General features: G+C 36.9%; 1 protein-coding gene across 3 annotated transcripts in view; it reads left to right on the forward strand.

Annotated features, from left to right (window-relative positions):
* The window catches only part of ASCC3 (activating signal cointegrator 1 complex subunit 3), a 361,903-nt gene that overhangs the window by 8,623 nt on the left and 336,149 nt on the right, over nucleotides 1-17,131 (forward strand). For all 3 annotated transcript variants that reach the window (XM_037734022.1, XM_017515928.2, XM_017515926.2), the window contains exons 2-3: nucleotides 5,671-5,801; nucleotides 8,686-8,836. In XM_037734022.1, coding sequence (XP_037589950.1) covers nucleotides 5,712-5,801; nucleotides 8,686-8,836 — 241 coding nt within the window. In that variant the 5' untranslated portion in view covers nucleotides 5,671-5,711. The remainder of the gene's footprint in view (nucleotides 1-5,670; nucleotides 5,802-8,685; nucleotides 8,837-17,131) is intronic.

Here is a 17,131-nt window from a genome sequence, read left to right on the forward strand (position 1 = left end):
TCTCTTGACCTCGTGATCCACCTGCCTTGGTCTCCCAAAGTGCTGGGATTATAGGCATGAGCCACCTCGCCCGGCCTGTTCATATTTTCTTATTACTTTTTCTTTGCCTTTGTTCGATTGGTTTAATTTGAAAACCTTGTCTTCAAGCTCTGAAGTTCTTTCTTCTGCTTGTTCAATTCTATTGCCCAGACTTTCCAGAGCATTTTACATTTCTTTAAGTGTGTCCATGTTTCCTGAAGTTTTAATTGTTTCTAATTTATGCTATTTCACTGATGATTTCTCCCCTCATTTTTTGTTTGTTTCTTTTTTTTTTTTTACTGTCCCTAAATTGGGCTTTGCCTTTCTCTGGTGCCTCCTTGATTAGCTTAGTAACTGACCTTCTGAATTCTGAATTCAGGTAAATCAGGGATTTCTTCTTGGTTTGGATCCATTGTTGGTGAGCTAGTGTGTTTTTTTGGTAGGCGCAGGTATTAAAGAACCATGCTTTGTCATATTACCAGTGTTGGTTTTCTGGTTCCTTCTCATATGGGTAGGGTCTGTCAGAGGGAAGGTCTAGGGCTCAAGGCTGTTGTTCAGATTATTTTTGTCCCATGGGGTGTTCCCTTGATGTAGTATTCTCCCCATTTTCCTATGGATGTGACTTCCTGAAAGCCAAGCTATAGTGATTGTTATTTCTCTTCTGTGTCTAGCCACTCAGCAGGTCTGCCAGGCTCTGGGCTGGTACTGGGGGTTGTCTGTACAGAGTCCTCTGATGTGAACTGAACCATCTGTGGGTCTCTCAGCCATGGATACCAGCACAGTATTTGGGGTGTCTCCTGGATCCTGCAGGAACAATCTGCTTCCTTCAGAAGGTCTGTGGGTTCCTGATTTATTCCTTCAGTCATTCTGGAGCAAAAGTTCATGATGCGAGGCTCCACACGCTGCTGTGTCAGAGTGGGAGCTGCAATCTAGTCCTGCTTCCTGTCTGCCATGATCCTTTTCTTTTTCTACTCAGATCTCAGGGAGCTTTAAAGTTTTCAGTTACTATAGTTTATAACAATGTGATGTCATAACCAAATACTAATATTAAATCTCTTCTTAGAAGTTGAGTGTATTATCTTATCTTGTTAGGATTTGCTAGGTTTGTGAGTTAGGATAAAAATGAAGTCTTGCTTCCTACGTTTTAAAAAAGAAAAGCACAGAGGATTTAGGATATTACTGTGATGTATATAAAAATGGGGAAAGTAGTGGCCCCAACTACCCCATTAATTGGTAAGACCATGCCTGAGGCACAGTATTCATATATCATATGTTTCTTGTTCTGAAGCTATATTTTGAAAGCACTAATTTGTGTCATAAAACGTAGATTCTGAGGCAGAATATGTTTAGTTTACTATCAGGGCCTTTCTTTAAAGACTTTTGACTAAATTTAGTCTTCATGAATACGTTTTTGCAGTCTCTCAGTGTGGGTAGAAAATTAAAACCCCAATGCCTTAGGCCATTGTATGCCTTATTTCATCTCTGTAGATGATATGTACAATGTACATATATACTATGTACAATTCTTGGAAAAATTGAGAAAATGTCAAGTCACTTTCAGTAAGAGACTTGTATTCTCTTACAGACCCCAGTTGAGAAAGACTGGTAGGAGCCAGGCTATGAACTGAATTCATGCTATGGATTTCTGTCACCCAGGCTGACTGCAGTGGCACGATCATGGCTCACTGTAGCCTTGCCCTTCTGGGCTCAAGCACTTCTCCCACCTCAGCCTCCTGAAGACCTGGGACTACAGGCACGTGTCACTTGCCTGGCTTTAAAAAAAATTTTTGTAGAGTTGGGGGTCTCACTATGTTGCCCAGGCTGGTCTCAAACTCCTGGCCTCAAGCGATCTACCTGGCTTGGCCTCCCAAAGTGCTGGGATTACAGATGTGAACCACTGTGCCAAGCACGCAGTCCATGGGTTTCTTAATAGATGAATTTATTCCTTGGCCATTATTGACTTGAGACAAAATTAAGTGATGATTTAAGAATAAAAGATATCGGCCGGGCCCAGTGGCTCATGCCAGCACTTTGGGAGGCTGAGGCAGGCAGATCATGAGGTCAGGAGTATGAGACCAGCCTGACCAACATGACAAAACCCCGTCTCTATTAAAAATACAAAAATTAGCCGGGTGTGGTGACACACACCTGTAATCCCAGCTACTCAGGAGGCTGAGGCAGGAGAATCACTTGAACCCAGTAGGCAGAGGTTTCAGTGATCTGAGATTATGCCCCTCCATCCCAGCCTGGGCAACTGTGCCTCAAAAAAAGAAACGAATAAAAGACATCACCTTTGAGATAATGGTTCTCAACTATAATCCTTGACCTGCTGTATCATCAGCAAACTTGCTGGAAATATAAATTCTCAAATCCCATCTCAGTGCCATCTGATCTACTGAATGGAATATTGGTGTGAAGGGGATAAGGTGGTAGGGCTCGGCCAGTTTGTTTTTCAAGAAGCCCTCCAGGTAGTTTCAATATAGAATAAAGTTTGAGAATCTCTGCTCTATACTCTCCACTGATTCTTGCTTTCATTATTTTCTTCCAAATGCTCCAGGAAGTATGTATGTTATCTAGTATTAGAAAAATCCAGATGTGATTCACTGAATCATCTTATTTCCATACATGGTCTTCTGAATTCATTCCCAGCAGGTAGTTGTAATCTGAAGTCAGCTAATTTAGGAGTTTATTTGTAAATTGGATCATTTGACTTCTCTGTTGAAAATTTTCCGGTGTGATGTAGAGGGTCCAACTGGTTTTTCCCCAGCTGTCCTCATACCAGTTCTTTACTGATTTCCAGTGAAATCATGTCTGTTTTTAATACCTCATTTTTTTGTTTCTGATTTGTAATCTTAGCTATTTTGCTCAAAGAATATGACTTGTATCAGGGGTCAGTAAACAGATTTGGTCACCCTGAGCCCAAGAATGGGTTTTACGCTTTTAAAGTATCATAAAAAGGAAAGAATATATGGCAGTGACTGCATCTGGCTTGCCAAACCTAATTTTTTTTTTTTTTTTTTTTTTTTTTGGAATTAAAATTTTTTTTTTTTTTTTTTTTTTTTTGAGAGATTCAAACTCTGTCATCCTGGCTGGAGTACAGTGGCGCAATGTCAGCTCACTGCTGTGTCCACCTCCTGGGTTCAAGGGATTCTCATGTGTCATCAGTCTCCTGAGTAGCTGGGATTACAGGCGCCTGCCACCATGCCTGGGTAATTTTTGTATTTTTAGTAGAGATAGGGTTTCGCCATGTTGGCCAGGTTGTTCTCAAACTCCTGACCTCAGCTGATCCGCCCACCTCGGCCTCCCAAATTTGGGGGATTAGGCATGAGCCACTGTGCCTGGCCTAAACCTAAATTTTTTACTACTTTCTTTTTGCATAAAAGTTTACTAACTTCTGACTTACACTTATTCTTTGTAATTTGTTGAGACTTGCTTTATGGCCCAGTATACATAGATGATTTTTGAAACTGTTCAAGTGTACTTTAGTAGAATATGCATTTTTTTAATCAAGTTCAGGTTTCTATATTCATTAAAACAAACTTAGTAATTGTACTCCTCAGGTTCTCTTTATGTTTATTATTTTTTTTTATTTTGGAGGGAAAGTTGACTTGACCTGTCAATAATTGAGGTCTTTAAACTTTTACTTTGATGTTAGACTTGTCATTTCTCCTTGAAGTTTATTTGTTTTATTTTGACGACCATCCTTGCAGTGCATAGAAATTCAGGACTTCTATGTCTTCTTAGTGAGCTTTATCTTCTCTTGTTAATGTAGAGAGTTTTTTTTTTTTTTTTTCTTTTTTAATCCCTCCCTAATACCTCTTGTTTTGAAGCCAATTTTGTCTGATCTGATATTTTTGATATAACCACCAGCTACATTTGGTTATTTGCAGGAAGATCTTATCCTATCCCATAACTTTCAGCCTATGCTGTCCCATGTTTCCAGTGTAGCCCTAGTGTTTACTTCTTTGTTGTTTTGTAGTTCATCCTGTCAGTCTTTTGAGAGGTAAGCTTAATTTGTCTTTATTATGATTATTGATATATTTGGGTTTGCTTTTATTTATCCTGCATTATCTGTACTTAGTCCATTTGTGACAGCATGCATGTGTTATTTCATCTAAGGTCTCTTCCAGGTCATCACTTTTATTTTTAGCTGTTGCTTAACCCATCTGATGGTTGTTTTTAAATTTAATAAGAATATATTTTTATTTCTAAAAGTTATATTTTCAAATCAGCCTACTCATAGTTTATTATTCATTATTTTAAAAATTCTGTTGTAGTTATTATAGTTATTATCGATAGTTATTTTGTATCTGATTTTTGTAATATATCAGTCAGAAATTTTTCCAAGTATTACCCTTTCTGATAACTTCAAAAATACAGTAATCAAGAGAAACAGCAGGAGCAGAGAGTAGTCTGAGACATACTGTATGTCTTCCCTTTCCCAGTTCTTTCCTTACCACATGGGACATTTTGGCTTAGGTAATTCTTAGTTGTTGGGGAGCTGTCCTCTGCATTGTATGTTTAGTGGCATCACTGGCCTCTATCCACTAGAAGCCAGTAGTCCCCTTCCCCCTCCCTTATGGCTGTGATACCCAAAATATCTCAGATATTGCCAGATGTCCCACGTGGGGTAAAATCATTCCTAACAGATGTTTTAAAGACTGACATAGATTATGTGACATTCTTCAGGGAGCTATGCCTTATAAATCTGTAGATAGTAGTTGTATTACAATAAGCAATCTTAAACTAGTACAGTCCTCCAAGAGTATTTCATAGTAATGGTAAATATTAATCTTTTTGCGTAGAAGTTGCTTAGTCATCAGCCTAAGAAGGAGATTAGACCAGGCCATCTGAATTCCCTTTTTCCCTATATGATCTTCCTCCTCATCAGCTGTTTTCTTTTCTGGCCTGTTGTCCAATCTGTTGCCATTTTCACCGTTTTTTCATTTTTCTTCCATTTATTCATTTAGCAGATAATTATTCTAGTTCTGTTTTCCATTTGCTGGGGAGATTAGTAAAATAGAAGTCTTTCTGTCATGAAGCTTACTTTTTATGGGGCGAAACAATGCAAACATTAGTAAATAAAGTGTCAAATATGACTTAGTGCTATAAAGAGAATTAACATTTGGGGCTTTGACAGGCAATGACTGGGTTGCCTGTTTTAGATGGGGTGGTCAGGAAAGGCTCCATCTTAGGAGATATCTTTTAAGCCAAGAGCTCAGTGTAAAGCCAGCTATACGAACATCAAGGGAAACTATTGCAAGCAGCAGTAACCACTGGAAAGCGGTGTAACTTGAAATCAGTAAGCATAAAACAAAATTAAAGAAAAAAAAGAACAAGTGGTTTCATCTCTTTCAATATTATTGGCAGTAGTAATACAGTGTTTGAGGCCTGTACATGGGAATCTACAGAAGACATTTTGAGGAAATGTTTGTTTCTTTTTCCTTTCTCCAACCATAGCTAATGCTTTATAAAAACCAAAAAAAAAACTTAATGGATAGAAAATAGGTCAGGAGAATTTTTCAACATTTATAACAATTGCTTTTTAACTATTTTTTTTTCTTTTTTTCCTCTTATATAGGTTAATTTGTTGAGTTTGATTACCTCTGCTACCTCTTCTGAAGAGATAAATATCATCTTGTTTTGTTTCAGTTTCAGGTTTCTTGTTGTATGGATCACTGATTGAATAATAGATGGCTTTACCTCGTCTCACAGGAGCCTTGCGTTCCTTTTCAAATGTCACCAAGCAAGATAATTATAATGAAGAAGTGGCTGACTTAAAGGTAGATTTGTTAAAGGTAGAAATGTTGAACATCATTATAAACATAGACTGTGGACAACTATTTGACATTGGTTTTTCCCCATTCTATGTGCTTAACATGGAAGTTTTATCTTCTTTGATGTGAGACGAAGATGGAGAATGTGTATGCTGCTGTTTCCTATGGAATACGTTAGGCCCCTATAACCATATTGTCAAGGGGAATAATCAGAACTATGATAATTGAATCCTTTGTTAATGTTTCTGTTGTTGTTCAGCTCCCTATCATAGTTATTTTTGTAACTTGATCCTGTAATTTACCTCTGGATCACCTGAGTAGTTTTTAGGTCTCTGGCAAAATTCTTATAAAATGAACAAAAGCAGTGTCTGTACCTAATCATGAAAAATGTGAATATTAATCTCTTGAACTCAGGGGCTGATCTCCTAATTGACTTGTTTTGTCATTATAATTGGTAAGAAAGGCATTTAAGACTTAAGAAACATTGTCATTTTAAAAGCTATTTTATGACTAAAATTTCAGAAATATAGTAAGAAACAAAAATTTATGTGGACTGTTTTGACATTTGCAGTAAAGGCTGACCCCTGCTTTACTAATTATGCTATGGAAAAGTTTCCTTATGTGAATTAAATTTATGATAAATAATGCTAATTTTACCCTTCCTACAAATATAGGTAAATCTCACTAGGGCAAAAATGGGCAATTATCACTTTGGAGGAACATTGATTGTGCCACTGCACTCCAGCCTAGGCAACAGCGAGACTCTGTCTTAAAAAAAAAAAAAAAAAAAAAAATTATTTATCTCTAAGTTGCTGAAATTTGCAAGAAATATAATGACAGCTTTCATATTATAAATGTCACCAGGAAAGGGCAAATGTTTTAGAATCTTAGCCATAGTGTTGTGAATTGTAAAGGCCTAAAGCTATATCAATTCTATGTATGAAGAAATGAACCATGTAATATCGTATATGAAATAACTGGCCCTTTTCTGTTTTTTGAAAAACATTCACTTTAATTGCTGACTCCTTATTTGAATCTATTGTAGAATGATAACATTGTTTCCTAGTAGGTTAAAATTTTATTGCTAAAAGTCCTTATGCAGCTTTTTTAACTAATAGTTTCACTCAAAGATCGATACTAGGAAGAAGAGGTTTGTAACAGATTTTGGATAGTTTTCTTTTTCTCTAATGATACAAAATTTTGTTCAACAGGAAACAGTTTACCTTCTTGACAATAGTGGCTGTTTTACATTGTTCACAGCAGCTAAACAAGAGTATATTCTATAGTTAATTAATGTTGCTATCCTAAACTTGAATTATTTTCTCTCCTCACCTCCTCAAGGCCCTTTGCAAGTTATTCTGTATTAGAGATATAACAGAAGTTTTTAAAATTTAAAAGTGTATAAGGACAAAGAACTTATCCCATCTTATTTATTCCTGTAAACTTTTAAACATTTTTTTCCTCCCTGAGGAAGGAAAGTAGTATATATGATGAGCTTCATTTTAATATAGCTTTTTATCTCAGAGGCTGTTCAATGTATACAAAAGTAAGGAGCCAAATAAGATAAACCTTAATGTGCTTATGACCCTATTGTAACAACTTAATTCATTTTATTGACAATTTTATTTCATCTCTGCCCTTGCCTATTCTCCCCCCACCCCCCCCCACCCCCGCAAACTCAGATTTACTAGCCACATTTGAAATTAAAAAAAAAAAAAAATGGAGGCAGGGAATTATGCATTTTCATCTGACTAACCAATAGTAAAATTACTGCTTTCTACCTGACCAACTACTTTTTTATTTGGTTAGAAAGCTTCATGAGTTTTCAAAGCCAGAGGTCTAAAATAAAATTTTCATTGTGCTCTGTGGTCAGTTCTTGAGAATGAAAAGATCTGTAGTCTTAAATATACAAAAGCCTCAGAAGAAACCAAGCTTGCCAACACCTTCATCTTGAACTTCTAGCTCCAGAACTGTCAGAAAATAAATTTCTGTTGTTTAAGTCAACTAATAGAAAAGAGTGTGTATAGAAAAGAATCTTTGAAATGCCTCACCTGGTCTAGGAACATGCTTAAGAAAGCAATGCCGACTTGAATATATTGAACCTATCATGAGAGTCTAATTTTCTATAAATGCCTTTCATCAAAAAGCATGACATAAAGCTCTTATTTATATACATTATATAAATGTAAATACAGTCTAAGCTATATTAAATATACACTAAGCTATATTAAAAACAAGCTGTTAGAAAAATGGCAAGACACGTGTGATGTTATCAGTAACAATAATAATAATGTTATTATCTGCGTGTTGAGCTTTTTACTTTGCTCTGTGAAAAGATTTTATGAGTATGCAGTGTAATTAAAACTATAAAAAGGGCTGGGCGCAGTGGCTCATACCTGTAATCCCAGCACTTTGGGAGGCTGAGGTCAGGAGTTTCAGACCAGCCTGACCAACATGGTGAAAACTCATCTCTACTAAACACAAAAAAATTAGCTGGGTGTTGTGGCTCATGCTTGTAATCCCAGCTACTTGAGAGGCTGAGTCTGGAAAATCACTTGAACCCAGGAGGTGGAGGTTGCAGTGGGCTGTGGTTGAGCTGTTGTTGCACTCCAGCCTGAGTGACAGTGAGACCTGTCTCAAAAAAAAAAAAAAAAATTCTGTAAAACCAGCTTTTATTAAACATATCTTTTAAACAAATGAGAATCTACAAAAACCCATTTAAGTAATACTTGTTTTTTGAGTAGTCAGTTTGGATGTGAATAGATACAACTTTGAATTCTCGTGAGTAGTACCAAGTTGTATAACATAATGCAGAATATATGTAATCAGTGTTGGAGTTGAGAAGAACTTTAACCAGTATTTTTCTACTATATCATGATCTGTATTTCAGATAAAGCGATCTAAACTTCATGAACAAGTTTCAGATTTGGGCTTGACATGGAAGAAGATAATAACATTTTTGAATGAAAAACTGGAGAAGGGTAAAATGCAAAGTATAAATGAAGACTTAAAAGATATACTACATGCTGCAAAACAAATAGGTATAGTTTTCTTTTTTCTCTTTCACTTTTTTTTTTAATAGAACCAATAAAGTTCAAAAATAGATTTCTTGTAAGCAACATACTATATAAAGGAAAGCGAAACTTTCTAGGCATAAGTATTCATAATTATGAAAGACAGTCCTGGTCAGGCACGGTGGCTCATGCATGTAACTCCAGCACTTTGGGAGGCCGAGGCAGTCAAATTGCTTTAGTCCAGGAGTTCGAGACTAGCCTGGGCAACATGACAAAACCCCGTCTTTACTAAAAATACAAATGAAATAAGTTACTTGGACATGGTGATGTGAACTTGCAGTTCCAGCTACTCGGGAGGCTGATGTGGGAAAATCGCCTGAGCCTGGGAGGTTGAGACTATGGAGAGCTGAGATTGTGCCACTGCACTTCAGTCTGGGCGACTCGAGTGAGACCCTGTCTCAAAAAGAAAAAAAAAAAAAAGACAGTCCTTATCTATCAATGAGCTTAGGATAGAGAGTGACAGGCTAGAGATAGGCAGAAGTAAAAAAACAAACAAACAAACTACTGTCAAGCATGAAGGATTTGTAGGAATTTAGGGTTTGAAAACCTCTGTTGATTAAAATAAGGATAAAGTAAATTAAAATTTTAACGTAGCTCTAAGGAAGCTTAAAAGCCATGTAGCTCAGTCTCTTATTATAGACGCCTACCTAATGCACAGTCAATAACAGCACTTAAACTATACTTTGACTGCTTCTGTTTCCTTCACACACTAATATTCTTATCAGTTGATTATATTTGAAGGAAATTGTAATTTGAAATTGTAATATTATATACTCACTCAGGTTATCTTCCCAAAGTTAAAAACCAGACTAAATGAAACAAACAAATGACTGGTAAAACTCTGTGTATAATTAACACCAGGATAGTTCTAGATTTTCCAAATTCAGCAGATTTGTACCTATAAAAAGTCCAGACTTCTTCTCTAGTCTTATATGATCTGGCCTCCTCCTTTCTCTCTGACCTCACTTCATTCTTGCCTTCCCTACTGTGTTTCAGACACATGGCTTTCTTCAACTTTCTCAAACCTATCAAGCTGGTACCTGATTTGGGTCTTTGCACATACTGCTCTCTGTGTTGGGAATGCTCTGTTCTAAACTTAATGATGGTAGATTCCTTTTTGTCATTTTAAACTTACCTAAAAAATTATTTCCTTAATGGTCTTCACTCCAATAAGTTTTTACCCAATCACTATCTTGTAACCATTCATAACATTTTCTCCATAACAAGTATCACACTATCCGACATTTTGCTTGTTTATTGCCACTCTGATGTAAGTTTCATGAGAATAGGATCTTATTCTTGTTAAACTCTCCATTTTCAGTGCTTATACTAGAACCCAGAATATTTTAGGGTCTTAATAAAAATTCATTTGTTAAATAAATGAAAAAAAAATTCTCAGGTAGTTCCTTGGTAGAGAGAGAATTTGGATCCTTACCTTACCATGTGCTTGCTGGTTGGCAGTTTTATTCCACATACTAGCTCTGGAGTGTGTTTGTTACATCTCATAAATGTGGAAACTTTCTTATGATCATCAAATCTTTAAATTTTTTTTCAAATGTGTTAACTTTTAAAAATATCTCACTTAACTATCATTGATTTATAACCTAGTATAATATTTAATAGAATGTCTTCATTGTTTTAAGTTGTGAAAGTATAAAATATCTCATATGTTTGTAAAGTTAGATCTTCAAAAGTTCAAGAACATTAGTAAAAATTGAGTGTGCTTAAGCCTAGGGGAAGTATAACACATTTTGATGAGGTTTGTAATAGCATTTGGCATAGAATTAGACTCTGTATTTTAAGAATACACAGGCAATTTGGTTGTTTGAAAAATAGTGGTGAAAATGCAGTCTTCCACATCACCTTGGCTAGGATCTTAACCCTTGTGGTCTTCATTGCATTTTCATTTGTAAGATGTTGGGGCCACCACAATCTGACTTAAGTACTTTTCAAAAACTATACAGAGTATCCTTCCTCTTCTTGAGTTACATTATAAAAATGCCTCATCATACTGGGCAAAAATGTAATGACATATTGAGCTTATTCAATCCATGACTAAGTTATTTCTTTACATAAATGATGTGGAATTTAAGATTAAAAAAAAAAAAACAAAAACCTTTAGATTTTTTTCTCTGGATATCTCTGGCCACAAGTCAAAAAACATTGTTTTGAATACCAGTCATGAAATGTAATCCTAGGGATTGCACCTGTGATGAAATAGATATCTGATTTATACTTAGGGACTGAACACCTGACCTATATGTTTAAGGGATTATTTTGAGATTAATATCTCAAAACAATATTTCTCAGACAAATAAACTTAAGTTGGATGCAGGCAAATTCTAAATCTGTTGTACCCACTTTTAAATGCCATACTTAAGCTGAATAACTATTAGCTTTAGTGAAACTTAAGTTGAATAGTAGTCAGCTGTCCTTTCTGGATGAAAATGCTGATACTGGAAATGTTATTAAACTACCAGCTTTGAAAAGATTAGTCTTGTGTGGAAAATGTCCCTGTCATTTCTCTTATATTTCTCTTCTAACATAGATAATTTTGGTACAATTGTATTAAAAAGGTTAAACAAGAGAATAAAGAAAAAGATTATATTTACTTGAGTATAATATTATGAGACACTTAAGGCCATGCATATTGTTTAATCTGAACAATCGACATTAAGCTGGAGGAAATATCAGAGGACATCTTGTCTAATGCCTTCATTTTTGTATGTGAAGAAACAGGGTCCATTAAGGTTAAGTGAATCCTCTGGTTTGTATGTGTTGAAAGTAGGCCTAGATCCGAATTCTGAAATAGAAATATGATAGAAATCCTAGATTTTTACCTTTCCTTTCCTTGTAGTTAGAGGTCATGTCCTATTAAGTCTACTTTTCAGGTGTTCTTAAATTTACTCTGTATGTTTACCATTGCCCCATTTCAGCCTTTAACCACCCCATGCCTGAGCTGCTTCAGTAGTTATTTGCTTTAGCCTTCCTTTCTCATCCACCTTCTTCACTGTCACTACACTGATCTTTGTCAAAGCAGAGCTCATTTTTATTCCCAGCTTACCTTTTAGATCAAATTCTTTAGAATGACACGTAAAACTCCTTTATGAGTTGACACGATTTACGTTTTCATCTGTTTCTCGTTGAATCACATGCAAACTTTATGCCAACATATGCAGTGTTTACTGTCTGAATTTCCCGAACGGTGCATACTGTTTTCTCTCTCTCTTTTATGCGTTAAAATAGCTTTCTCCAATGTGTTCTATTATTCATAATTCATTAGAGTACTTTTCTTGTTGTTTCATATTTATTTTCCTGTCTTCTCCCTTCACAGTAGTAAGGTCTCTGATAGACTGAATGCTTTGATGATACAGGGATTATAGGAATTATAGCATATTTCTATTCCATTGCCTAATGTGCTACAAGGGATCCAGTAGATGTTCAATAAACAAATGAAGTATTGAGAATCTAACTCGAAGTTCTCCATGGTCTTCACTACCTGTAATGCTGACCATGTCTTACAAGTGGCAATTTTTTGTCTTTTTGTTACTTTTAAGTATTCCTCCTCTTGCCCCCAACCCCACAATTTACATTTGTTATATTTCCATACCTTTTTACAATTTGATTCTCCCCTTAAGATTATTTTAATAATAAAATTTAGTTTTAGAGAGAAAATGTATAAATTATTTAAAAATAATATTCTTGGTTCTTATGTATTCAAATATTCATTGTAGGCATAGCTGTCTCCTTCATGAACGCTGAAAGATTATAGTCACATTAACCTATATTTTGTTGGAAAAGACACTTTGTCATATTTTATGTGCTCTAAGTATAAACATTTTTGAAAATAAGTCAAGATTGAGACTAGCAGTAAGTAAAATGCATGTATCTATTACTTAAGAATTTAAATCATCATTTCATGAGGCTAGTAAGATATGCACAGTGTAGACAGAAACTAAGATGGGGGCCAAGAATAGTAGACAGGTGGGTAGAAAGGTGCTACCATTCCCTAATCAGCTCTCCAACTGAGTATCTCTCCAAGAGCCAGAACAGAATGTTTGAAGTTGTCCGAGAGTGTATTGATCTAATGATTTCACTCTAATGTGGATACAGATCAAGACTCAGCCATAATGGAACTAGTTTCTTTCACTGTTCAACTTATTTTGTCACACAAAGACCTGTTTGTTTTGCTTTTCCTATTTCTAAGACCTGATTTATATGAGTTGTGACTTTTTAATGCATCTTACCTTTAATAACTTAGTCTTTAAGAAAAGTAAGACTCAAAAGGTAGGTTGGACGGGAGTGGCTTACAAAGTATGGTTTAGGGCATTTGTGAATCCTTTATAGTTTGTGAGCTGTCAAGGAAGTAGGATTTTGCTTTTAAAAAATGAGGAGTCAAAATCCAGGGTAGAAAGCCATTTATAAAGCAGTGACTGGATAGGATCTATAAAAAGATATTAGCAGAATCTGGCAATTTTGCTTATGGACGTAGTGGTAGACATTTAGAATTATAAAGGCCTGTTAAAGGGATATAGCAGTATTTGTGACAGTTATTTTGAAAACTGCAGATTGCAAAAGAGTTCAAAGAGTTTTACTTCCCACAAGGTGGCAGACAGGGTAATGTGGAAAAACCCTCTAGGGAGAATACCTAGAAAAGCTGCAGAATACAAAGTCTGTTTGACAGTATCAGAGAAGTACCAAAGCAGTGAAGATTTTGGGGGCCTAGATGTGGAATCAGAAACTAATCCAGAAAATGTGATCCTGGCATTTGGGCCACTTTTTCCTAGAAGTGACTTGTCCATTCCAGAAGAGAAGGCTGGATGGAAAAGAGGAGGATGAGAAGATGAGCTTCTGACAGATTCAGTGGACTAACATGACAAAAATGATTAAAATGGACAAAAGAGGAAATAGAAAATCTGAATATTTGACTATTAAAGGAATTGAATCTGTAATTAAAAACCTTAACTACAAAGAAATCTATGTTATGATGGCTTTAATGGAGAATGTCATTTAAAAAGATATGAGAGTACTATTGTAGATTAAAAGAGGTTAAAGGCATATAATAATCAAATGTAATATATGATTCTTGATTGACTCTTGAATCAGAAAAAAATTACAGATATTTTTGGGGCAGTTGGGGAAATCTGAATGTGGGCTGGACATCATTAGGTAATATTAGATCTCAGATGTGATAATGTTGTAGCTATGTAAGAGGATATACTAAATCTCAAGCGAAGTATACTGCAGTATATATAATGAAATCTCACAAAGATTAAAATGTACTGTCAAACGGGCCAGCAAAAAAAAATACACATGATGTGTTTGTGATACATACACTCAAATGTTTACAATGAGTGGATTGATAAATATGGGAAGAGAGTGTGATTCATTGTAAAGTAATAAAAGTTTAAAAATTACATGATTATTCAGTAAAGAAAAAGCATTTGATGAATATCTAACATCTATTTATGATAAAAATTCTCAGTAAACTAGAAATAGAAGGAGATTTTGTTAATCTGTTAAGCTGTAGATATAAAAACCCTAGAACAGACATACTTAATGGTACAAAGTTAAAAGCTTCCCTGAGATACGGAATTAGACACGAATGCCTATCAACACTTTTGTTTCTCGCTGTATTAAAAATCCTTGGTAATGTAATATGGCAAGAAAAAGTAAGAGCACAAAGGCTGAAAAAAAAAATTTTTGTGGGGGATTGACCCAAGATGGCCATTTAGGAACAGCTCAGGATTGCAGCTCCCAGTGAAAGCGCAGAGGGTGAATAGACGCCACATTTTTAATGCCCACAGATTAGGAAATTCCCAGGCGGAGGAGCCCCACGGGTCGCCAGCATGGCTGTTTCGGCCAGCGCAGCTGTGACAGCTGGCGCGGCTACTTTGTCCCACACGGCTGCTCTGTCAGGCAAAATAATAGTAATAATAATGTGCATACCGTTTGGAAAGGAAAAAGTACAACCATCATTTTCATAGATGTCATAATTGTCTACATAAAAAAACTCAAAGAATCTACAAAAAGTTACTAGAACTAAGGCATGAGTTTAGCAAGTTTGCAGGATATAAAGCCAATATTCAAAACTCATTTTCATTTCTATATACTAGTAATGAAATATTAAAACTGCGTTTTCAAATTCCATTTAATATCACTTTAAAAACCATAGAATATTGAAGGGTAAATTCAACAAAATATACACAAGAATTCTCGACTAAATACTGTAAAGTGTTAATGAGAGAAATTAAAGAAGACATAAATCAAAGAAGGGATATTTGTGTTCAGAGATCAAAAGAGGTAATAGTGTTAAAATGTCAGTTCTCCCAAATTCGATCCACAGATTCAATGAAATTCCAAGCAGAATCTCAGCAGGCTTATTTTATAGATATGACAAGCTGATTCTAAAACTTATACGGAAAAGCAGAGATTCTAGAATTTCCAAAATGACTTTGAAAAATAAGAACTAAATTATGAAAGATTGATCCAAGATGGCCGTTTAGGAACAGCTCAGGATTGCAGATCCCAGTGAAAGCACAGAGGGTGAGTGGACACTGCATTTTTATTGCTCACAGACTAGGAAATTCCCAGGTGGAGGAGCCCGATGGGTCGCCAGCGTGGCTGTTTTGGCCAGTGCAGCTGCGTCGTCCAGCTTGGCTGCTTTGCCCCATGCGGCTGCTCTGTCAGCGCCCCGGCGCAGCGGTTCTCCATGCAAAATACAATGCCCCAGATGCCCTTTTGGCTGGCGATTGGAGCCACAGGAAGTCGCCCATTCATCTGTTTAAAATGGGGACTGAACAGGGAAATGGAACAGTAGATTCCAGGGCAAAAAAAGGGCCAGGAAGCTCAGTGCCGCTGTTTAAGCCAGCACAGTGAGTCACCGCACAGAAAAACACACAGATCCCGGCGCCTCTTCAATAGGTGACTGGAACACTAACTTAAAAAAACAAAAAAATTGCTCCGAGAAAGGGAGCCAGGTGGTCAGGCTCAGCTGGTCCCACCCCCACAAAAGAACAGCAATCAGAAACTCTACGGATTGAGAGTTTCACAGCAAGCGCAGCTGAACCCGGGACGGACCAACTCTGTGGGGGAGGGGGATCTGCCATTACCGAGGCACTCCACCAATAAGGTGGTAGTCCGCCATTGTTGAGGCAGACCACCGTAGCCGAGGAAACCCGCCATTACAGAGAGAGTCCACCAATACAGAGGTGGGCCACCACTGCTGAGGCAGTTCTAGCTACACCCATATAAACAGGACTGCACGGAAGTTCACTAGGCAGCTGGGCGGAGCCCACAGCAGCTCAGCAAACCCTCTACAGGCAGACACTGACTAGGCTGCCTCCTTGCTGGGCAGAGCAGCTCTGAAGGAAAAAAAAAAGGAGGCAGCAGCACAATGGAAACTCATAAATAAAGCCCTAAATCCCTGGGACAGAGCACCTGGGAACAAAAAGCGGTTTATGAGTTCTGCTGCAGCAAACCTAAACGTACCTGCCCAGCAGCTCTGAATGAACAACGGAGCTTACAGCTCAGCATTTGAGCTCCTATAATGAACAGACTGTCTCCTCAAGCGGCTCCCTGAACCCTGTATATCCAAAGAGCCACCTCATAAAGGAGAGATCAGACTGACACTTGGCCGGTATCCTTCTGGGAAAAAGATAGCAGAAGAAGAAAACTGGTAGCAACCCTTACTGTACTGCAGCTGCTGCAGGTGATCTCCAGGCAAGCAGGTCCTGGAGTGGACCTCAGCAGACCTACAGAAGAGGGACCAGACTGTCAGAAGGAAAACTAAGAAAAAGAAATAACCTCATCATCAACAAACAGAACGTTCACTCAGAGACCCAATCTGAAAGTCAGCAACTACAAAGACGACAGGTTGATGAATCCATAAAGATGGGAAGAAACCAACGCAAAAAGGATGAAAACACCCGAAACCAGACCCTCTCCTCCTCCAAGGGATCACAACTCCTTACCAGCAAAGGGAACAAGGTTGGATGGAGAATGAGTGTGACGAAATGACAGAATCAGACTTCACAAGGTGGGTAGTAAGAAACATCTGTGAACTAAAAGAACATGTTCTAACCGAATGCAAAGAAACTAAGAATCTTGAAAAGAGATTTGACAAAATGCTAACGAGAATGGACAAAATAGAAAGGAATATAAGTGAACTGATGGAGCTGAAAAACACAACACGAGAACTTCTTGCAAAGCATGCACAAGTATCAACAGCCGAATTGACCAAGCAGAAGAAATGATATCAGA

This window comes from Cebus imitator, unplaced genomic scaffold, assembly GCF_001604975.1.
Source record: "Cebus imitator isolate Cc_AM_T3 unplaced genomic scaffold, Cebus_imitator-1.0 Scaffold566, whole genome shotgun sequence".
Taxonomy (NCBI): domain Eukaryota; kingdom Metazoa; phylum Chordata; class Mammalia; order Primates; family Cebidae; genus Cebus; species Cebus imitator.